The sequence below is a fragment of the Trichomonas vaginalis genome, chromosome IV (genome assembly GCF_026262505.1).
Source record: "Trichomonas vaginalis G3 chromosome IV, whole genome shotgun sequence".
Lineage (NCBI taxonomy): Eukaryota > Parabasalia > Trichomonadida > Trichomonadidae > Trichomonas > Trichomonas vaginalis.
Genome location: NC_067206.1, coordinates 38,866,781 through 38,888,971, shown reverse-complemented (window position 1 = coordinate 38,888,971; position 22,191 = coordinate 38,866,781). Strand labels below are relative to the sequence as shown.

Below are 22,191 nucleotides of genomic sequence, written 5' to 3'. Positions count from 1 at the left end.
GTTAGCAAATGACAACAGAACTGGTGTCATTTCTGAAGCATGTAAGTTTATCCAGGATGCAGATACATTTATGAAAAACATAGATTCCATCAAAGGTTGCAGAATAGATGAAAAGCACTTCGACTTAGAAAAATATAGCACGTTTTACTGCAAACAAGATGTAAGAATTTTAAGAGAAGGTTTTGTAAAGTTCCGCAATGACTTATTGAAAGAGTTTGATTTAAACGTTTATGACTACGTTAGTATTTGTTCTATTGCTAACAAATTGTTTGAGAACAGAGTGTACTTCCCGAATGGAAATTTATATGACCTCTCAAATAAACCAAGAGAATTTATTTCGAGATGCATTCAAGGTGGAAGATGTATGCTGTCAGATAACATGAAACAAAAGGCGAAAAGAAACTCATTGCTGATTCGACGCTGTTTCATTATATCCATCCGCTATAGCAAGACTTTATACTTTAGAAGGAATTCCAAAAGGTTATGAAGGATGAGATGCTAAGCACAGAGTATCTCATGAGACATTTATTCGATGACGACCAAAAGGAACCCATTGGTGAAAAGTTTATGTCTGGCTTCTTGTTCTCATTAAGATAACAGAGATTGGAATACATAGACACTTTCCTTTAATAGTTTGTGACCCTGAACTAAATACAGAACTTAACGTTCCCAGAAGTTCAAACACTTGCTGTTTAATGTATGTGACCATATAACATTACAAGACCTCATAAAAATCAAGGTGTCAAATGTGAAGTGTTGCAAGGATACTATTACGATGGAAACAGAGATATTAGAATAAGAGATGAAGTAAAGAAGTTGTTTGAGTTAAGGTTAAAGTATAAGAAAGAAGGAAATCCTTTGCAAGAAAATATAAAGCTCATTCTGAACAGTATTTATGGCAAAACTATTCTATCTCCTATTGAGTCAAAAATAACCATAGTAGATGACAAAGATGCTATAAGATATGCCATCAGAAACTACAACCATATAGTGAAGTTCGAAGGTTTGGATGGTTCAGATAAAACTATTTTCAAGCTAACGAAAAGCATTTGCAGACACTTTAACTTCTGTCCACTTGGTGTTAACATTCTGTCTATGTCGAAGAGAATAATGTGTGAAGTATTCTGTACTGCTGAGGACTTAGGAATGGACATCTTTTATAGCGATACGGACAGTATGCATCTCTACAATGAAGATATCCCTCGTTTAGCTGAAGAGTTTGAGAAACGTTATGGAAGAGTTCTCATTGGTAAAAACCTTGGTCAATTTCATAGCGACTTTGCAGAAATAACACCTGGAAAACAAAGTTTAGCATACAAGTCAATATTTTGTGGAAAGAAGACTTACATAGACTTACTCACGAATGATTTAAATGAAGTTGCATTTCACTGCAGAATGAAAGGCGTGAAGCAAGATGTTATTGCTTTAACCGCTAATGAAATGTTTCCTGACTCTGTTCAGTGTTTCTATGATGAAGATAAAGGTTTAATGGTTCCGCAAGGAAAATTTGACAAAGACTCTGAGTTCAGTGTCATGAAGTTATATAAAGCACTTTATGACGGTCAAGAGATTGGATTTGACTTATGTAAGTCATGTCAACCTTGCTTTGAAGAGAAGTTTAACTTCTCAATAACGACTAAAACAAGCTTTATTCGTAAGTTGAAGTTCTGAGGTCATTTATTTTTGTCAGCAATGAGGTCATTCGTGATAAAAATAAAACTAGCGGCAAGGGCGAAGCCCATGTGGTCATTTACAATACTGCGATGGTAGAGTTTAAGAGTTGTGCTTCAATGTAGAGACAGTCCTTCCCATCTGGAGGCAAGAACACTGGACATTTATGGTCGTGAGTTGAGTACATGTCTATCCAAAACTCACGATTGAAGCCAGTTAATTTATAGTATTTAGGATTTGGTAATGGTGAATTTCTTGTATGACCAATGAACTCATTTTCAACTCCCTTACTTAAGTTTGAATATAATATAGCTTGCTTTCTATCCAAATGCCAGGTGTTACAATCTTTGAAAATTCATTTTTCCTCGGAAGCATTGCATCATAATTGAAAACATTCTTGAAATCATCACTTGGTTCAGAGATTTGAAATCTTATACGTAATGGATTTTCTTTCTCTTTAGCGACTTCATTGAATGGTGAGAATACAACAAACTGACAGTCATGTGTTCCATCTTCATTTTCATTAAATTCATAATGAAAGTCTATAAGTTGTGGCTGACTACCTTCTTCTTTCAGTTGTGCAAGAAACTCACGTAAAGGCTGTAAAGTTTGTACTTCAATGTTGAACTTTTTCTCGAACATCTCATTAAATGAAATCATACATTGCAACAATGTTGTATCGTCTTTAAAGTATTTGTATATGTGAATGTTTTGGGCGCTAAAAGACTGTTCGTCATTTTCTATCTCGACTTGAAGTATAAAGTCAACCTTTCTGAAAGCACGTGTTATATACATAGATGTTATGCCAATGTACTTCTCTTCATTTATGTTCACAATCCAGTCTGTTGGAAACTTAAACGTTACTCTGTTCCCCTTTATTTTGACGTCAGGGTTTTCACTACTGAACACAACAGATAAAGGTATTTGTCTATACATTTAGTTCGATAAAAATAACACATTTACTCTTTCTTTGCTTCAGCTTCTTTAGCTTTTGCTTCAGCTTCTTCTCTAGCTTTCTTCGCCAGCAAACGTGGGTTCTTTTGTCTTCCAGCAGCTAATGCAGCAAGTTGTTTTTCACTAAGTTTTCTCTTTGGTCTCTCTGGCTTTTGTTCTTGTTTTTGTTCCTTCAGTTCGGATAAAATTTGCTCACGAATTTCTTTCTTCAATGCTTCAACATCTATGACCCCTTGGGTCTTGTCCGTAGGGCTTGTCTGAGTCATTTGACTGCAGATAAAAAACAAAATTAAAATTTTAACCGGTGTAAAATGAGCTTGTCAAAATCAGAGCGAGAGTCTATTATATTAAATGACGCCAGAGGAATACAACATCCTTTCTATTACGTAAGTCAGAGTAAAGATGGTAAAATATATGTAAGAAAAAGAAAGGTTCCATTAGCGAATACAGAGAGCGACAACATTAAGGTGCATGGCACCGAGGGCGAAGCCTATATAAAACCTTCTATTCAAACTGAAAAGTCAATAGAACCAGAAGAAAAGAAGCCAGATGTTCTTTCAATAACGAACCAAGAGCTTATTGCAAAGTTCGTGAATTTCATTGAAAAGCAAACCGAGTCAAAGAACCCTGACCCACCAGTGAAAGAAGTTGAGACAAAAGAGAATGTACAGTTCATTGAAAATGTCAAGAAACAACTTCCACCACGAATGCCAAGAAGAAGAGTGAGAATAATGAAGTAAATAGATATTTTTATCTGAAGTAAATACATGCAGAACGAACAGCTAAACGAATTTACTCCAGCAGAGCATATTCATCAGATTCGCTCATATTTCGATATCATAGACAATGCAGTTCAAATTGGTGACACTAATAGAAAATATTTCTGACGCAAAGATTCCATCACAACCTGGAACTGCTAAAGATAACACATGGGTAACATTCAATCTCTCACCTCCTGGTGAAAATATGTTGGACCTTTACAATACATTCATTACGTATAAAATGGAAGGTCAATTTATTGTAGATAAAGAAATTGGTTCAGGTTCCAATAAAACAAACCCACCAGGATTTTGGATTGGTTTCGATGACGCTTTCTATGCAGTTGCTGGATATCAAATCCTTGCAAATGGTCGTATCGTATATTCTCAAGACAACGCAAGAGAAGAAGCATATATAACTTCAAACTCACAAACTACCGAACAAATAAAGAAAGTAGATGTTTTCTCAAAGACTCGACATGAAGATGTATGGAGTCATTCGGGAACATGCAGAACAGGACAAATTGTTAGTGGTCCAATTACAGCAGGAAAATCATTTGATTTTAAGCTTCGTTTAAGAATTCCTGTTAGAAGATTCATTCCATTAGAAGCTATTCGATTTATTCCAGCTTTTGGAGGAAACATTCAGCTTAAAGTAAAGTTCAGTAGCGACGCCTTACAATGCACATCTATATCTGTAAATGATATCATTGCTTTCAATCCAACTCTTAAAGTTGCATTTGCTTCAGATTCAAATCCACCGACAAATAAATTTGTTCCATGGAATGAACCATTCACTATGATAACGAAGGCAATAGAAGCTAGTGGAACAGTTACTATTACAACTGTAACCCAGCAACTATTTCGAATAAAGATGGATTTTAATGAATGTTTCATTCATCCAAAATCATTCTCTTTAGACCCTAACATTTATACAGAACTTGTAGAACATTATACAAACGAGGCTTTATGTTTTCCTGTTAAAGTTATGGATTGGATTCCTATGGACGGTTCATTCTCAAAGAATACAGATAGTTCAAGTGCAACATTTACAGCAGCTTATACGCCTATTAATGTTAAAAGTATTTGGGCACTATTTAGAAAGAAAGACAACTATTATGTTAATTTTGAGAACCCTAGGTTTAAATATCTTCAGCTTTCCATGGGAGCTTATGGAAATATGCCTGCAGAACCTGAAAAATCATATGGACCTGTATTTTATGAAATGGTTGCGAACGCTTGCAATACAAACAATGATATGATTGGATTTAATGAAGATGTTATGAGGTCATTGGTGGATGATGGTAGTGTGGAACATAAATGGGATAGCTATGACAACACACATTTCTTATGTGGTTTTCCAACAGAAGTGGACTTTTGCTTCCAGCAAGGTCAAACATCTACTGCTCCAATAACATACAAATTGTCTGTTAAAGGACCTATTGAACTAGCAACTGAAAATGTACCAAAGCCACTTATTGGATTTATGAGGGATTGTTGCTTTGTCATTCAGGTGCGTGCTAATGGAATCCCAATAATAAGATTAGATGACTATAACTTAGCTGCGGACGACAGTGAGGAATAAAGGATGAACGTTTATTTTAAAGCTTATAAATGAGTTCTTCATCAAGCTCTCGTGAACCTTCACCATCTATGAAACAAACTTTACCAAACGATTATGGAGCACCTATTGAATATTTCTTACGAGCTGCACAATGGCAAAGAGCAGTCTCACCAAGGTTAGGTGTTCCACCAGCTCCTGTCAAAAATAGCATTTGGTCAAGTCCTTATATAAGATATGGTCTCCCACTAGGTTTGCTAGCTACAGCAGGAGCAGTTATGATGTTGAAAAGAAATAAAGCAAATGTTGTAAATAATACTGAAGTAGCTGAAGTTAAACAAACTCCAACACCTTCGCCAAAACCAACGTCAAAACCAACGCCTTCACAAGCAAAACCTTCAATGACTCCTGAACCTATGGAAGTACAAACTCCTATTCAAAAGTCAACTCCTAAACCGACTCCAACATTTAAACCAGAACCTACTCCTCAAATAAATCGTAAAACTCCTGCGTTTCCTTACTGAAAAAAATAACGTTATTTTTATTTAATATTAAAATTTTTATTTGATTGAAATGACGACTAAAGTCACTGAAGCAATGAAACAAAAGTTTTTGGTAGAATACATTAAATCAGGAACTATTCCAGAAGGTTTTTACATTCATACTATGAAGGATGGTAGAGTTCAGTTTAGAAAGATAAAGCAACCATTAGATAAAGAAGGAATTTTGAGAAAGATTAAACTTCATGAGGACAACATTGCTAAACTTAGGAAGAAGTTAGAAGAGTTGGAGAAAGGAAGAGAGTTATAAAGCAATGAATTCAACAGGATAGAAATGAGGTTAGAAATCGGGTTAGATATACCCATCTACCCTAAATTTATTTTTGTGCTATGTTTTCATACGTGTGAGGGTGGTGATATCATTTATTTTTTATTTTATTTTTATATAAATGACAGAACAAAAATAAAGCATATCTACTCAACAGGAATGAGACCCTTACTGACTATGTATTCGTTTAATGCTTGATGAAAACAATGGTACATATTATCGTATGGGTATACACAACGTCTGTTTCCATCATCGTCGTATATGTAGAGCTCAAATCCAGTCCAACCTTCTTTTGTACAATATGTAGCTTTATTTAAGTATGCATTTATGTAGATAAGGCAATTTTCTTCATCGCTCCAGAAATAATTTTTGTTCTTTGTTGAAATAGTTTTCGTTCCTCTGCGACCATAAGGAATGTATGCAATGAATTTTGCGTCATATGGGATTGTAATATATTCAGGGTTTCTTTCATCGTCAATGGGTCTGTCTTTGTTAAAATGCATGTTTCTCAGTTTTACTTGAGTTTTGAATAGTTCACGGAAACGTTCTGGGAAAGAGTCATAGTAAATGTAGTCGGACATGTCTTTGTAATGAAATAAAAAATTTAAAAAAATAAAAATAAGGTTATTTTTATTTAGTGAGGAGGGTAGTGAATTCGTTAGTGAAGTCGTTAGTGAAGTCATTAGTGAAGTCGTTTATGTGTCAGATGGTTTTGTAAATATTTAAGGTTAAGTTGGTGTTATGGTTGTGTTGTAAAATATACGTTACCGGTTTTGTAAAGTGTCAAACCGTTATCTTGGGTAAGGTGGAACGCAGTGCCGCCGTACCCAAGATAGGGATACTAACTATGATCAACAATTTCATTAACTTGATTCTATAGTGACTTATATTTCCGCTATGAATCTCTAAATTCGAAGATCTAATACTAAAAAGATATTGAAAATTTAATTATTATCAAAGCTTAAATGTGAATGAATATAGATAATTAAAACATCTTTGAAAAGATGACTCATTTAAATAAATATTTTTTATAAAATTAAATTCTTTATAGTTTATAATCCTTATTACTGTATAATACTAAACATTGATGAAAGTAAAATAAAATCTTACTTATTCATTCTGTAGGACGTCAAATGAGGCATTTCCTAAAAATAAGTATTTCAGGATAGAAGATAACAAAATATTTGTGTTCGTAAATGTATTTAATCGTATTAAATTATTAAGAATCAACATCGAAAATAGAATTAGTTTCCTTTTATCAATATTCCCACTATTAATTCATCTATTAGTAAACACTACCGTATATTATTTTTTAAGCTATCTTATTTTTTGAAATTTTATTCAAATCTTTGGTCGCAAGAAGAATTGCATGATAAATAAAAACATTTAATCAAAGTCAATTTTATTTTTCATATTCAAATGGACTGAGTGTTAACATTTAACATTTTTTGCTAATTGTCGTCAAAAATTAGGCGTAAAGCAAAAATTGATATTTCATATGGTTTTATGATAGATAAGCATTATATTCCCACTCATTATATTCGTAAATTTTGAGGTTTATCCTTCGCTTTTAAGATCATTGAATTTGATTTTTATATAAAATAGTTATATATTAGAAAATAATATGAGTTTATGTGATATTATTTTTCAGAAGATTTCATTCTATATGCCTATGAAAAGTACTCCCAAAACTAACTTTTTCCTAATTATAATTAAATCTAGAATATTGTATTATGCTTAGTATTATTTCATTTTTCTCATTCAATTTAGAATTTACAAATGTCAAAAAATTGAGAGCTGTCACTTTTGATGAATTTCTGTTTATTACAAAATCCCTCAACATTTTGATAATAAATCATCAATGCATTACGTAGTCTAACATAAGACAGTATTGTTTTATGTTAAAATCAAATACTGAAGCAGCGATATGCGCTTTGAACATTTTTTAAAATAAAAAGTGACAACATTTATCAAATTAAATTCAAAGTCAGTAAAAAGAATTCTTTGATCATCAATACAATCATATATTTTATTTTTAAAATCAAATAAGCAAAAAAGTAAATCAAAACAAAGTTGAGTTGAAAATACAATTTTGCAATGATATTCTATAGAAGGAGTTATAATACTTGATTTTTTTCTTAGAGAAGACATGTTGCAGGTTACAGAGTACGAATATTCATTATGTGTAGCATAAAACCATAAAACCATAAATTTATGTATAAAATTAATCCATTTGACTCGGTTTTATTATTTTATCATTTATTCACATTAGAACATAACTCATCTTTGTTTCTGAGATCTGATACTATTACTCAAACCTTACCATTTATTATAATTGAGATTTGCAATATATTCCATTTTTTATTTCTTTGAGATACACAACTAAACACATTAAAAACTGTATATAAACATCTAACACAATTATCTGACAATGTCAAACACTTCTCTTACCATTTAATAAAATTAGATAAAGAATCTCCAAAAATTAAAATATGTGTTTTTGCATTCATTTCTATATTTTATGCATCACTATAGGTATTCCGATATGCGCTCATGAATTATATCTGCTATATGTCAAAAACAACTTTAATCTAATGTGATCAAGTTGCATTGATATACAACAATACATCCACTTCATATCAACACGATTCTATATATAATAGCGCATGTTCCTATCTAATTTAAATTGTCAGAAATGAATTGTACAAATTTTAAATCAAAGATTATTATTGTCGTCTGACGACAATAATAATTTTGTCACTTTTTCTAGACGACAATAAAACATCCTCATTAATTTATCTTCTTGTTGTGAACTTAAAATAATATCTGAATCTGCATTTAGATTGTGTATTAATGTTGAAGGGATAGATTTCAATACTTTACGGATCGGAATGATTTTAGGTGAAGTGAAAATTTAAAAAATTCATATCTTTCTTTATATTTGTTTCTAAGGGTATTCATTTATATAGCATTGAAGTATATATTATTAGCTATCATTACATATCGGTCAAGTTTGATTTGGACTTAGGATGTGTAATGCGAATGCAAATTATTATTTTAATTTATAATTAAAATTGTCCAACTTGTAGTATGGAAATTCATGGGATTTTTACTTTTACCCAATGGTCTTAAAGAAATTCAATATTTCGCCTTTTCAAACCTTGATAAAGTTACAAAGGTTGAAATCCCAAATTCTGTTAAAATAATAGGTAAGGGCGCATTTTCATTTTGTTATTGCTTGAATTGTGTTAATTTTGAAGAAGGATCAAAATTAGAAAAATTACAAGAAATTTCATTTCTTAGAACTAAAATTACTTCATTTCAAATACCAGAAAATGTAAACTCGATAATTGTTAACTTCATTCCAATTGAAAAATTAACTAATTTAACAATTCATCCTAAAAATATGTATTTAAAATTTTCAGAAAACGCAATTATATCAGCAAATGGAAGCGTATTGTTTGCAATATATAACAAATCTATACAAACATAAAAAAAAAAAAAAGGTAGTGGGGCTTCCAGGCACTTCGTGCCCTCTAGCCCTGAAGATGTTTAGTATAAATGAAGTTTTTATTCGGAGGGCTTCCAGGCGCGTTGCGCCCTCTAGCCCTGAAGATGTTTAGTATAAATGAAGTTTTTATTCGGAAAGCCTTCTTCTGGGTCGAAAACATTATATAATGTGTCGCTTTTCACAAATTATATATGTTTTTCATGTTTTGTTACTTTTCTGTCACTTTTCAGGTAAAAACATTTTTATTATTATATATAAATGAATTTTACAAAACCACCGTTACCGTTCTTTGGAAATAAGAGTAGATGTAAAGATATTATATTGAGAGAACTTAAGAAACTACCGAATGGTCTAACATTTGTAGATTTGTTCGGTGGAAGTTTCTATATATCCCATTTGTGCCATATAATATTCCCAGACTCAAAGATTATATGCAATGACTTCGACAACTATATGAACCGTCTCAAACATATTCCAGACACAAACAATATATTGAAAGAGTTAAAAGAAAAGATACCTATAGGTAAGATGGAACGTATACCATTAGATAACAAAAATATTGTGAGAGAGTTTTGAAAAAGCAGAATATATAGACTGGGATAGTATATCTGCTAGACTATTATATAGTGGTGCTATAAGAGTTCATGACATTGAAACACTTATGTCAAAAGTTTTATATCTTATACAAATGTTTTCACATAGAAAAATATATTGAGGGTATAGAGTTGTGAGATGTCATTGGACAGATTTGTATGAAAAATATAAAGACAAGGAAAATGTTTTCTTTTATAGTGGACCGCGCGCGCGTCCCCGTTCTATAACACATGGGATTTTCAATACCAAGTAGACTGGACTTTGAGAGACTCTTTAGAAACTTTAGACGTTTTACATAACCATCCATGCTTTTACTTTACATCCGATAAAAGTGGTTTGGAAACCGTTATGAGATGGTTAGAGGACATACATGACTATGAGTTTATATATGACAAGATAGAATATGAGAGAGGTCCTATAAACTGGAGAAAGTGTCATAACAAAGAAATTTTATTAGTAAGTAAATGTGGTTTGAAATGGGACTACTTGTTTTAGGTTTTTTCCATTGTGTCATTTATTTATTTGACGTGGCAGAAAAGTACAGAGAATATGAAGATGAACCAATGCCTGCAAATGTTCAGTATATGTACTCGTAAGAGATATTTTTATCTAATATTAAATGGACGCACAGAACTTAGCGAATGCACAGCAACCTGGACAACCAAACCCAGAGAATATTCCAAATGAAGTTAGAATACAAACTGCAATGGCAAACTATGGTCAAGTGCCAACAGATGTACAAATGCAAACTGCCATGTCAAATGACGCTGCGTTAGGTTTGCCACCATGGTATGCAAATATGAGATGGAAAGAGTTTTATACAAACCCTGAAGTGGGATATAAACAACTTTATGCAGATGACGCGAACACAGGAGTTGACCCAGAATATGTTTTCTACCAGAGGAGAAACAGAATGTATGAGCTCCAGTTAAAGAATGCTATGGAACTCAACAGGAAACGCAAAAGACTAGGCGGACATTAGATTTTTACATATAGTAAAATGGGTTTCTTCAGTAAGATAGGAAACTTCTTTCGAAATGTTGGAAGAGGTATATGGAATGGAATAAAAACCGTAGGAAGAGGAATTTGGAACGGAGTCAAAAATATTGGTAAAAGAGTAGGTCAGTTCGTTGGTATTATACCTAAAGACCCTGAACCAGAAGAACAAGCTCCTGTTATACAACAGCCTGAACCTGCACCACAGTCTAGTTGGCAACCAAATCCAACACCTCAACCGTATTAAAAAATTATATTTTTACCGTTCGATAGTAGTTGTATATGAAACTAAGTTCTAAGTAAAACGCATGGTATAATGGAATTATTCTTTTTCTTCCATCTGTAGTAAACCATACTTGAAAGTCTGAAATACTTCCACTTGGTGGTTCGTATAACTTTGTAGGTTTTTCGTAAAAGTCATTTGCCAAGCATAAGAAAGAGTTTTGAGCGCCAGAAAATGAAGCATGAACAATAATAGCAGCTGGGTCGAAAACATCTTTAAATAAATATGGTTCATCTCTTGCATATCGACTGTAAATATTTGCTAAAGGAAGTTCGACTTTCTGATTTAACATTCTTTGCAAATAATACCATGACATTGCAGTGAATTCTGTATATATTTGTTCGTCTTTATTTGGATTGTTTTCGTAGATTTGAAATGACACTTGTGAATTTTGTTTGTCATATACAATTCTCACATAAAGTGTGCTCTCGGTATTTGCATATTCATCAGCATATTTTGCATAACATGAATTTATTTTATCTTCTATATTTTTTAACGCAGTCTGTAGAGAAGATGAAAGGTCAACTTGTATTAGCTCAATTTCTTCCCACATTTTTCGTTTCCCTTCAGATATATAATCTATATGAAACCTTACAATAAATGGAAAACTTTTATCTTCTACAGATACAAACTTCATTCTACGAAAGCCAATAGCTTTGTGACAGATGGGTCTCTTAGCCATCTTAATGGGTAGTCAAAACGATAGCCTTCATGCTTTACGGTCTCTGTCTCAAACTTTTGACCGACATTAGTAAAAAGTTCATCTAATGGTTTAGTTGTAGCAACTCTTGAATTTTTCTTTTTCTATTGGAAGATATTTTATCTAGAATAAAAATGTCGAAAGATATTGCTTCCATGAGAGAAATACAACACAACCGACAACTCATTATGCAAGCTCTAAATAAGAACACAACAAACTTTTCAAACTATTCTAAGATATCTGAGTCATTGAAAGAAGGAAACTTAAAACTGACATTAAACCCAATGACAGATGAGTTTCTATTTCAAGACAAGAAGAACATACTGTCTGTATAAATCCAACAAAAGGAACTTTAAAACGAGAAACCTATAAATGAACTTCTTTTGAAAGCAGATGTTGACAACAAAGCTGACAAAGAATATGTAGACGATGCAATAGCAAAAGAAGAAGAAAGAGCTAACAATGCTTATGCAACAAAAGAACATACTCATCCTGAACTAGCAGACAAAACATATGTTGACAATAAAATGTCAAGTGAAGTGACAAGAGCTGAAAACGAATATTCTAAAAAGACTCATACACATTCTATATCTGAAAATAACAGACTTAAACGTTAGCCTTGAAAATAAGGTAGATAAGGGACTTATGGCTAGTGTGTTAGTGAAGAAAGAAGATAAGGAATATGTGGATGAAAAAGATAACGAAATGAAAGAAAGGGTTGACTGGTACCATGGACGGACATCGAAGATTTTAAAACTAAAGCCGATACAGGATGGGTTTCAGGATGTTTAGACCTTAAAGCAGATAAAACTTATGTTAACGATGAGTTAGAGAAGAAAGCAAATAAGAACTCATACACATACAAGTTTTACAACTGTTGCTATAGAAAGTATTGAAGGAACGGTTGAAGAAACTGGTGGGGATGCAATATTTGTAAACCTCCTAACTTTCCACAAGGTTTAACATCGGATGACGACATAACGACGATGAGAAACATTAGATGTAAAGATGTTTATGTCATGAAGGATGAACATAATATTAAATTCACTGCTCAAGATTTATATGACAAAAAGCAGACAAAACAGAGCTTCAAACATTAAAGACAGAAATGCTTCAAACATTATATCCTATAGGCTCTATTTATACGTCAATGAACTTCAACAAATCCAGAACAGTTCTTGGTTTTGGAACTTGGACTCAAATAGTCGACAGGTTTTTGTATTGTGCAAACTCTTCAAAGGAAACAGGTGGAAGTAAAACGATTTCAGGTGAAAATTTACCTGCACATAGTCACTACATAGATTTAAGTACATCTCAAGCAGGTTGGCATAAGCATAGAATATTGGATTGGTCAGCAATGACAAAAGGTAAAGGATATGATGTTAAAGACAACGTTAAGTTTGCTATAGATTGTTACTGGAGTAACACTGAGGGAGGAGGAAACCATACACATCGCGTTTCGGGATATACGCAAACAACGGGACAAAGTAAAGAATACATGCCACCTTACATGACAGTTTACGCATGGTATAGAAATGCTTAGTCGTCATTTTCAACTTCTTTAGCATATTCGTCAGGAGTTGTCTTATATTTGTTAGGAACTGTCTTTGAAAGTATACCACCTTGAACTTTGACAAGTTTGAAACGAGGTCTGACAATAGTAGTTTTATCTTCTGCTTGCAGTGTGTACATTTTGCCATGTTTGCCTAAAACTTCATAATATTCTCTTGTATACTTTCTTCTATTTTTACGAACACGAATGTGAGTACCTGTCGGGTTCCCATTGTTGTCATAGTCAATAGTAATTTTCATATGGGTCGCGTTTAGGTATTTCTATTTTTACTTTGTCACCTTTCTGAAGTTTGAAGCCCGGCATTCTTTCTTGTTTGTCTCTTTTGACTAAATTATTAAATATATAGTCTTTCTCTAAGTCAGGGTTGTTTTTCATTTCTTCGGGGGAGTGGTTCCCAAACCTTTTTGTTTACGGCTATTGTAAATATTTAAAACTTGTCTCATCTTTGCCATGGAGAAGTGTCTATATTTGTCGTCATATGACATTTCATTTGCTTCACCACCTTGTGGTTGGTTTAAGTCTCTTAACATTTTTATACAACCGTCAATGACACCAAGAGCAGAATGGTTTTGGTCGACAATGAAATATTGGTTTACATTTTTTGAACGCAGATAGTTTTTTACATCATCTGATTTGAAAGAACTTTCACAGTCAGATGTCAGTTTTGTTGGATGGTATTTGTCAACGAATATTGTCAAAGCAGTTTTCACATCTAAAATATTTTTGGACCATAATGGTATGGCTTCACAGTATCTTGTGTTTTGACCAACAAATATTAGCCAGTATGGTGGTCCATCTTCTCTATACCTCGGAATGTTTTCCAAGATATCCATAAACCAAGCATTTGGTGTTGAACTAAAGATTTTTATCATGAGTGCTTTCTTTGTCGCTTTAGAAACATAGGGGTCCTTGTTTGGATTCGTCATTTTTTACCCTATAAGAAATGGGTTTATTTGGCGCATTAGCAGGAGTTGCATCCAGATTTTTTGCCCGCAGTGGGAACAATAGCCAGAGGTGTATTTGGAGTTGGAAGGAAGATTTTGAGTACATTAGGTATACTTAAAGAGAAAGCACAACCTATTATACAAACTGTACAGAAAGGTTGGGATGTAGCACGAGATGCAACAAATCTTATTCCAAATCCTGAAACAAGAGGAAAAGTTCAAGGATGGATGGACAATGTAGGAAGACAAGCAGGAAACTATTATAACAAAGCAAATGACTACTATAACCAAGCAGGACACTATATGGACCAAGGTGAAAGATTCTTTAACAGAGGATATAACCATGCACAACAATGGGTAAACAATAACCAACCTCAACGCCTCAAACGTGGGGAATGTAAAGTTTTTTACTGAGATGAAATGAACAATACAGCATTGAGACAAATGGGTTCAAGATGGATTTGTCGGCTTCCAGCAGTTACACAACGTGTTTGTCAAGTTCTCCTATACCTCAGGAAGTTTTAGACCGACTTAAAAACAACAACAACCAGTTGAAAACAAACCAAACTAAAATTTTTTACTGAGATGAAATGACCGAAGAAGTTGAAACGGTAGATTTGACACCACAAACAAAAAAGTTCAGAACCATTGTCAAAACCTGTCAAAGAACTTACAGATGAAGAGAAAAATTCAATAATAGAAAGTGCCAGGTCTGGAAATACAAACCCTAACTATAAAGTCACTTTTCATAGAAATGGAACGGCTAGTATCTCAAAAAAGAAACAGACTCTCACAAATAAAATATTGAAGTCTGAAGGAGCTTTCGAGACAACAGATGGAAAAGTTTACTTCACTGACCAACAGTTCATTATAGAACATCTCATTGACTTAGAGTCGAAATATTCTAAACTTTACAACAAACACAAAAAGTTGAAAGGAAAAACAAAAACAAATGGCATATGATATTTATGAAGATGTTGACGACACAACTGTTCCTGCAAGTGAAGTAAAGTCAGAGGAACCGAAAAGTGACGAAAAACCGATAGAAGAAGAAAACCAAAAACTGAAGATAAACCAAAACCAAAGTTTAGTTTCCAAACTAAACCAAGTCAAACCTTCATTAGCTGGTATGGGTTGGCGTCAAAGACTTATGGCAGCAGGCGGTTATGTAAAGTAAAGAAAAAAAATATTTTTTTATTTTTATAAAAATGCCCCCATATAGAATGGATAGAAAGTCTGCTAGAATAAAAGCAGAGTTGCAAAGATATGGTTGGAGAGTTTCGAAGAATTTTAAATATAGGAAGGGAAGACCCATAAAAGTCTATGACAAACTGGCTGGTCTTCGCTACGAAATGGATTTGGAAACAGCACGTGCAATTATCCAAACAGACTAGAGAGGTTAGAAGAAGAACGTCTTATGGACATGCCTTTCGATGTTAGTGAACCTCAAGTTGAAGGACACGACGGCTTTGCCAGATTCTACTGGAAACATGACGAACAATTGCATCCTTTGAGAAGGAAAAAAGGTAGTGCAGAGGATGGTCATGCTCCCATGGAAAGAACAAGATATGCATATGAAAAGTATCGTGAAGTTAGAAGTCAAATTACATCTGGTCGAACCTTTACAGTAAACTTTGACGAAGGAAAGAACAAAGAAGGCTTCATGGGTACTTGCTGCATACAAGACGGAAATAAGAAAGGATACAATCTCAGATTGACCATAACAGATTTGGATGGTCACATTTACTATGCAAATGGCAATGACAACAGCTGCAATGCTTCTTGACGCTTTCAAGACTACAAAGAGAGAACAAATGGTTGACTCCGACTCAGACATTTTGAATGCAATTGAAGGAATTGCAAGTGTCAAGTTCGAATGGTACCAACCTAACCCTCAAGCAGTCAGACAACATGCTGGATACTTTCCCGTTCATAAATAAGTCTGACATTGACTTGACAAGGTATGGAATTTACAATTCAATTGAAACAATTGTCAATGAACCTTGCATTCTTACATGTCTCAGGAACTCTGGTCTTGTTTCAGAAGAGAAGATGAAGTATCTTGAGTCATGTGTGAAGACAAGGTACATTCTCAGAGGTCAATTGGCAAAAATTGCACCGTTGGCAAATGTCAATATCCGAGTCAACATACCTACAGCTAAAGGTTCTTCACATGACGACTATGTTGTTGAGTTCAATTTACCATGGTTGAAGATTGCAATTGTCCACAACCACTTCATGTTGAACGAAAGTCTTACAAACCCATTGTTCGGAAAAGGCAAGTGCAACATTGTCAGAGCTGTAAACATTCTTTTCGAGAAAGGTTTGTTGGAACCAATTCCAGATGACAAGCTGACAGAAACTTTTGTACCAAAAGACGAAACAAACTTTTCACTGTTAGCAAGACCAAAAGTTGTTCCAGACAAAGTTCTAGTACAAAAGAAGTACACAATTCCAAAAGGAGTTGGATTGTTCGGATACCAACCTGAACCAGAAGAACTTCCAATGAGGTTGCAAGAACTTCAAGATGCTATAAACAAACTTCCATTGAGACATCCAATTGACGTCAAATTGTATTGGAGAGCATCTGAGTTAGGTCAGAAGGTTTTATATGAAACAGGTTGCTTCGACGATGTTTATGAGATAACAGGAGAAGTTTCTCAGAAGATAAGAGACTCACTTGAATTTCCACAAACTGGACCAATTGGTTGCGACAAGTTCGACTCAGATGAAAAGATATACTATGTCGACCTTAACGCTGCATACATGAGGTTTGTCCAATATATTCCGACTGGAATTCCAAACGAAGATGGTGAGTTCCCGGGAAGGAACTATACAGTTGGAAAAGTCATACAACAACTGTATGATATTAGGAAAGCTTCAAACCCCAAACTTGCAATGACACTCAAATTGCTTATGAATTCGACATGGGGATATTCCATTAAGAAACCTCAAGAGATGAAGAGTAAACATTATGAGAAGGTCGACAACTTTGTTGAAAGGTTTTCTCCTTTTGTTTTGAAGTACGAATTCACTCAAGGTCAAAGTGGCTTAGTAACCACATTAAAACCTATTGTCGAACATTGGTCTTACCCTCAGTTCGCAAAGGCAGTCCTTGACAACTACAACAAATTCTTCTCCGAAGTCAAATCCAAAGTGAAGGTTTACTATGAGAACATTGACGCACTCATGACGAACGAAGAAGGATACAACAAACTCATTGAAATGGGAATGGTCGGTGAAAAGATGGGCTGTTTTAAGCTAGATAAGGTATTTTCTGAAGTTCATGTCCTCTCCAAGCGTAAGTACTGGGGCATACTTGAAGACGGCACAGAAATAAAACATTGCATGAAATAAAAAATTTTTATTCGAATTTGAATTAAAATGTGGAATTCTTGGGAACGGGAAAGGCTTATTTACTTGAGGAACAGGTAAAGGTGGTGGAGGTGGAGGTGGTGGCAACCAGTCCATTTTATATTCCTTCCTAGCTAATTTCCGTTTAATTTCATGGTCGCCCTCGGAGTCTTTGAATCGGACAGGTCGAGTTACACCATTCTTGGTCTCAAACTCATATATAACCTGTTTGTCTGTATTTTCGTCGACTATGGCACGAGACACGAACATTGACCAAACGGACAAAAAGTGTCATTTCGGATGGTCACGCAGCCAATCGCATTCGAGCACTTCGAAGAAGCCTTACGTTCCAAGGGAGAGGGTGTCTGGTGCAAGGCAGAGGTCATGAAACTCTACGAGCAGTACATCCTCAATGCCTGGGAGGACAAATCGTCCTTGGATTGGCAATTCTACCAACTCCTCTGGGACGACCTCCTACGCAACTGGGATAACGAAAGAGCCCAATTCAAAGGTCGGGAACTAATTTTGCAAATTACCCTTAATTTAACATACTTATCCAAATAAACACCTAAATTTACTTGGGGTTTCCCCCTAAAATAAAATTTTTTTACTCTTAGAACCACTCGAGGTTCTCCTTACGGTTGTTGAGCTTGTCACCGTCAATGTGTCTGACCCTCGTCTTCTTGTATGGATTTGGAACCCATTGCATACCGACAAGCTTCCCATGGAAATTGAACCGTAATTCCGAAGGTTAAGGTTCAAGTGTCCCAAGTTGTTGAGGACTGGGGTAAGAACCTTGCCTGTCTCCTTGTTGCGGATTTGGTATGGGTAGGGTTGGGAAATTTCGTAAGCGTCATCGGCAACAAGGGTTGCCCATGTAGCGGCTTCAGGAACTTCTTCGTGTTTCTCTTCTTCCTCTTCTTCCTCTTCTTCCTCTCTTCCTCTCTTCTCTTCTTCCTCTTCTTCTCTTCTTCCTCTTCTTTGATAATACCTTCGGCAATTCTGTGTTCACGAAGTACGGTGTTGCATGTTCTGTCCTTTCCGAGTACCTTCCAGATGGCGTCTATCTCTTCGAAGAAACGGTAGATGAGTCGGGCAAGGTTTTGGTTCTCTATGTCGTATTGGCGCAAGGTTTCCGCGAAATCGTTCAGGACTTTCTCATTGGAAGCTTGGTTCGTGAGGACATTGGCTTTGAGATTGGTCATCTCTGTCATAAGACTACTTTGGAGAGTCTTAATGGTGTTTGTCAGATGAGCTTTCAATTGGGCAATTTGAATTTGAACTGGGCGCTTGTCTGACAACCTTGAAAGGACATCTGCCATTGAGTTTGGCTTCGGTGCTTGTTCGGACATCGAAAAATGAAGTGGTTTGAGAATGACGGTTTTACTTCAAAAAGCTTGTTATGACAGTTATGTCATACAACAAGTTTAAAATAATATCTTGTTCTTCTTCTGAACGTTTGTTGTCTCTTCCGATAAAAGTTTCGAACATGAGAACCAAAAAACGTTTTTTGAGATTGCGGAAGAGTTCAGGCAAACGTTCATATTCTGGATATGTTGGGAGCAGTTCGAAACATCTGAGCTGACTTTCGGACAAAATTGGGACAATGTCAACAAATTCATCTTTGGTCGGACTGCTTGAAGGTAAGTCCCTTACATGTAAGTAGCTCTGGTAAAGTCTTCTCATTTCTGCTAACTTTTGGAGTATAGCTTCGTAGTTTAGAAGTTTTAATTTTAATTGTCTTATTCCACTCTTGACATCTAAACGGTAACTATCCATGAGGTCAAGAGTAGCTTTGGTAGCTTTAAGTGGAGCTATCTGTTCCTTGACTCCTGCAATTTTGGTTGCAATTGTGATTTGAGCTCCTTCAAGTTCGCCGTCTATGTCGTTCTCAACGTCTTCAACCATGGCTTGAAACTCTTCATCGGTCCATTGAGATTGGTGTGGGACGAATTTAACTTGCTTCATTCAAAAAATGAAAAAAAATGTTTTTTACTCAAAACGTTAAGGTTGACTGAACTGGTTGGATGTCGCCTTCACAGGTTATGTAGAACGGCTGACCCGAGAAGTGAAGGAGAGACTGAATTGCCAATTTCATATGGGGTAGGGGGTTCTCCTTGTTTGGTATTTTTATCCAAGGACGTTTGTTTAGGAACTTAACAAGAGTTTCTCTTTTGGCGTCCTTTATGTCGTCGAAAGGAGTGTTTTCTGGTATTTGAATTGGAATTCCAGTCGAAGTCTCGAGATTCAAGGCAGCCCTTCCAGAAATAGCGGTGAACTTGACCTTGGGCTTCATTACCCTGCGCAAGTACTGCTTAACAACTTCATTTATCTCTATAAGGTAAATTGCCTCGTCAAATCCTTCTGGCATTCCGAGTCCTTCCATCCGACAGGAAAATATTTTCCCGACAACTGGAAAAAATTTTCCGGACAAAGGGAAAAATTTTTCCCGACGACAGGAAGAACTCTTCCAGTTGTCCGTCCGTAAACCATTCAAATTTTCGAAAATTGAGAACTTTTTGGTCAAACTTCAGAAAAAGTTTTTCCTTCCAACAGAAAAAGTTTTTCCATCCGACAGGAAAAGTTTTTCCTTCCGACAGGAAAATATTTTCCATCCCACAGGACACAAACGAATGTCCCACGTCCCACCAACCGAGTCCATTCCCAAACCAGAGGAACCGAAAGCTGCAGAACCACAACAGTCTCCTCAGCAACCTCAGTTCCAGCAAGTACCTCCGATTTACTACCAATTTCCACCTCAAGGTTACTACCCACCACAAGGCTTCCCGAACTACCCTCCTCAGCCTATGCCTTACTTCCCCAACCCTTGGATGTTCCAGCAAGCTCCACCCCAGCAATTCCAATTCCAATCTCAACGAAGAGAGACCAAGAGTTCGAAGAAGGTCTGAACCGCTTACGCAAAGATTATGCCACAGCCCCTATGGAAGACGACAGGCTTTCAGTCTCTTCCCTCAAATCGACCGATTCGACTCGTACCACAGATTCAGTTCGTGACCGTGAAGACTACCTCAAGCAGTCTGAGAGACTCTTCATCCTACAATCATTTACAGTTGGAGCTCTCAAGAACATGCGCAATTACGAAGGTCAGACACCAGCTGGAGACCGCAAAACAGACGTACTCGCAAGAGCCGTCCAGCTCGTCAAAACAAAGACTGAGATAGTCGACTTCATTCTTGCAGCTTGCCCATACAAGTAAAAAAAATAAACAATTACGAGTTAAACTTTTTATTCTTTCTTTTCTGAGTTGTTTAGAGCTGGTTTCTCTTGTAGGAACCTTTCGTACTCTTCCATGGTCATGTAATTGCGAATTTTGTACGCAATTCCAGGTTCGTTGTTTTTGAACCTTACGTATGTAACGCTTCCATCCTCCTCAGGGAAGTAAGCTGCTAACATCTGACCAAGTTTTCTCGGTGACTCGGAGCTCATAAAAATGTCACTTTTTAAACGTTAAGTTTTTAGTCTTAATTTACCCTTTGTTTACCCTTTGTTTGTCAAGGTAGTATTGGAGTGCAATTTCTCCAAATTCTCTGTGTCGGAGTTCTTCAGCATTTTCCAAGGTGTACCTGGAGAACTCAAAGAAGTTGTCAAGAAGATACTGCCATGCTGCTCTTCTGAGTTCGTCGGTATTTTGGAAGTGTTGCACCTTCGAGTCTTCTGACATGAAAAAATGACACTTTTTCTATTAAACCGTTTTGGCATTTCTCATGAGTGAGTATAGTTCTGCCGAACCATTGGAAGAGAAGAAGTACCCTTGTTGGCAAAAGACAAAAATAGTTGCCTTAGTTGTCATTGCAATTGTACTCGTAATTGAATTCATTGTACTTCTCTTCACGTACATAAAACTCAGCAATGGTATTTGCTTTAAGAAGCTACCATCTTACTAAGACTAAACACTTAGATTTTTCAAGCTTGACTTTTTACAATTTGAACTTTGTTTGCGTAGATATGAATTCTGAAAGAAGTATGAGGGTCTTGTATGACTTTGTACTTCTCCCATAGTTCATGTCTGTCAAACTTACCTGCCATGGACTCTTTCATAAGTTCCATGAAATCGTCTTCGGACAATCCGGGGAAAAGTACAATGTCAGTAAGTATTCTTTTAACATCCTTACTTAAACTCTTTGCTGTCTGTACACAAATGACAACTGAGATGTTAAAGTGTCTGAGCTTCTTAAGAATTCGACACATGTCTTGTTCTCTATTCTTTAACAAAGGATGAGAGGCGAAATCATCTAAGATAAGAAGACATCTATGAGGGTAAGTCTTCCAATCGTAAGATTGCAATTTCTTCGAAATGTATTCTATCTCTTTCTGTTTGTTTCTGAAGTGTTTCTTCTCTAATATTCTCTGCATTTCCTCATTAGGGTCTTTAAACTTAGAATTTATATACTCATTTATAGCATTATACTTCAAAACTCTTCTTTGGTACTTCTTTATCCAATC

The 22,191-nt window shown here is 35.3% G+C and overlaps 15 protein-coding genes and 4 pseudogenes across 19 annotated transcripts, besides 5 other annotated features; 11 read left to right on the top strand and 8 right to left on the bottom strand.

Moving 5' to 3' along the window:
* Nucleotides 1-6,619: part of a mobile genetic element that runs on past the window's edge.
* TVAGG3_0246540 lies at nucleotides 365-1,442 on the top strand (annotated as a pseudogene). Its single transcript has one exon. A coding segment is annotated over exon 1 (1,078 nt).
* On the bottom strand, nucleotides 1,801-2,607 carry TVAGG3_0246530 (annotated as a pseudogene). Its single transcript has one exon. A coding segment is annotated over exon 1 (807 nt).
* TVAGG3_0246520 (uncharacterized protein) lies at nucleotides 2,631-2,891 on the bottom strand (the record flags this gene model as incomplete). The annotated part of the gene is made up of 1 exon (XM_051227879.1): nucleotides 2,631-2,891. The coding sequence occupies one exon, from the start codon at nucleotides 2,889-2,891 to the stop codon at nucleotides 2,631-2,633; it is 261 nt and encodes an 86-aa protein (XP_051112865.1).
* TVAGG3_0246510 (uncharacterized protein) lies at nucleotides 2,937-3,365 on the top strand (the record flags this gene model as incomplete). The annotated part of the gene is made up of 1 exon (XM_051227878.1): nucleotides 2,937-3,365. The coding sequence occupies one exon, from the start codon at nucleotides 2,937-2,939 to the stop codon at nucleotides 3,363-3,365; it is 429 nt and encodes a 142-aa protein (XP_051112864.1).
* Nucleotides 4,258-4,968, top strand: TVAGG3_0246500 (uncharacterized protein; the record flags this gene model as incomplete). Its single annotated transcript, XM_051227877.1, has 1 exon — nucleotides 4,258-4,968. One exon carries the CDS (start codon nucleotides 4,258-4,260, stop codon nucleotides 4,966-4,968), a length of 711 nt encoding a protein of 236 aa, XP_051112863.1.
* TVAGG3_0246490 (repellent protein 1 family) lies at nucleotides 5,037-5,468 on the top strand (the record flags this gene model as incomplete). The annotated part of the gene is made up of 1 exon (XM_001294526.1): nucleotides 5,037-5,468. One exon carries the CDS (start codon nucleotides 5,037-5,039, stop codon nucleotides 5,466-5,468), a length of 432 nt encoding a protein of 143 aa, XP_001294527.1.
* Nucleotides 5,518-5,754, top strand: TVAGG3_0246480 (uncharacterized protein; the record flags this gene model as incomplete). The annotated part of the gene is made up of 1 exon (XM_001294525.1): nucleotides 5,518-5,754. One exon carries the CDS (start codon nucleotides 5,518-5,520, stop codon nucleotides 5,752-5,754), a length of 237 nt encoding a protein of 78 aa, XP_001294526.1.
* On the bottom strand, nucleotides 5,919-6,353 carry TVAGG3_0246470 (uncharacterized protein; the record flags this gene model as incomplete). Its single annotated transcript, XM_001294524.1, has 1 exon — nucleotides 5,919-6,353. The coding sequence occupies one exon, from the start codon at nucleotides 6,351-6,353 to the stop codon at nucleotides 5,919-5,921; it is 435 nt and encodes a 144-aa protein (XP_001294525.1).
* Nucleotides 6,354-6,619: a terminal%2Cinverted (terminal inverted repeat of Maverick-2/1A transposon ID:TVAGG3_0246460).
* A 943-nt stretch (nucleotides 6,620-7,562) lies between these two features.
* Nucleotides 7,563-7,599: a mobile genetic element.
* Nucleotides 7,563-7,599: a terminal%2Cinverted (terminal inverted repeat of Banshee-A3 transposon ID:TVAGG3_0246450).
* Nucleotides 7,600-10,496: 2,897 nt separating this feature from the next.
* TVAGG3_0246440 (uncharacterized protein) lies at nucleotides 10,497-10,859 on the top strand (the record flags this gene model as incomplete). Its single annotated transcript, XM_051227876.1, has 1 exon — nucleotides 10,497-10,859. The coding sequence occupies one exon, from the start codon at nucleotides 10,497-10,499 to the stop codon at nucleotides 10,857-10,859; it is 363 nt and encodes a 120-aa protein (XP_051112862.1).
* An 18-nt stretch (nucleotides 10,860-10,877) lies between these two features.
* Nucleotides 10,878-11,120, top strand: TVAGG3_0246430 (serine threonine-protein phosphatase family; the record flags this gene model as incomplete). Its single annotated transcript, XM_051227875.1, has 1 exon — nucleotides 10,878-11,120. One exon carries the CDS (start codon nucleotides 10,878-10,880, stop codon nucleotides 11,118-11,120), a length of 243 nt encoding a protein of 80 aa, XP_051112861.1.
* Nucleotides 11,121-12,425: 1,305 nt separating this feature from the next.
* Nucleotides 12,426-22,191: part of a mobile genetic element that runs on past the window's edge.
* TVAGG3_0246420 lies at nucleotides 13,492-14,355 on the bottom strand (annotated as a pseudogene). Its single transcript has one exon. A coding segment is annotated over exon 1 (864 nt).
* On the top strand, nucleotides 15,726-16,917 carry TVAGG3_0246410 (annotated as a pseudogene). Its single transcript has one exon. A coding segment is annotated over exon 1 (1,192 nt).
* Nucleotides 18,028-18,291, top strand: TVAGG3_0246400 (uncharacterized protein; the record flags this gene model as incomplete). Its single annotated transcript, XM_051227874.1, has 1 exon — nucleotides 18,028-18,291. One exon carries the CDS (start codon nucleotides 18,028-18,030, stop codon nucleotides 18,289-18,291), a length of 264 nt encoding a protein of 87 aa, XP_051112860.1.
* TVAGG3_0246390 (uncharacterized protein) lies at nucleotides 19,111-19,695 on the bottom strand (the record flags this gene model as incomplete). Its single annotated transcript, XM_051227873.1, has 1 exon — nucleotides 19,111-19,695. The coding sequence occupies one exon, from the start codon at nucleotides 19,693-19,695 to the stop codon at nucleotides 19,111-19,113; it is 585 nt and encodes a 194-aa protein (XP_051112859.1).
* On the bottom strand, nucleotides 19,724-20,113 carry TVAGG3_0246380 (uncharacterized protein; the record flags this gene model as incomplete). Its single annotated transcript, XM_051227872.1, has 1 exon — nucleotides 19,724-20,113. The coding sequence occupies one exon, from the start codon at nucleotides 20,111-20,113 to the stop codon at nucleotides 19,724-19,726; it is 390 nt and encodes a 129-aa protein (XP_051112858.1).
* On the top strand, nucleotides 20,361-20,558 carry TVAGG3_0246370 (uncharacterized protein; the record flags this gene model as incomplete). Its single annotated transcript, XM_051227871.1, has 1 exon — nucleotides 20,361-20,558. A coding segment is annotated over one exon (198 nt), but the record flags the coding sequence as incomplete, so codon positions are not given.
* Nucleotides 20,813-20,944, top strand: TVAGG3_0246360 (uncharacterized protein; the record flags this gene model as incomplete). The annotated part of the gene is made up of 1 exon (XM_051227870.1): nucleotides 20,813-20,944. A coding segment is annotated over one exon (132 nt), but the record flags the coding sequence as incomplete, so codon positions are not given.
* TVAGG3_0246350 (uncharacterized protein) lies at nucleotides 20,974-21,174 on the bottom strand (the record flags this gene model as incomplete). Its single annotated transcript, XM_051227869.1, has 1 exon — nucleotides 20,974-21,174. One exon carries the CDS (start codon nucleotides 21,172-21,174, stop codon nucleotides 20,974-20,976), a length of 201 nt encoding a protein of 66 aa, XP_051112855.1.
* Nucleotides 21,652-22,101, bottom strand: TVAGG3_0246340 (protein of unknown function, DUF4106 family; the record flags this gene model as incomplete). Its single annotated transcript, XM_051227868.1, has 1 exon — nucleotides 21,652-22,101. One exon carries the CDS (start codon nucleotides 22,099-22,101, stop codon nucleotides 21,652-21,654), a length of 450 nt encoding a protein of 149 aa, XP_051112854.1.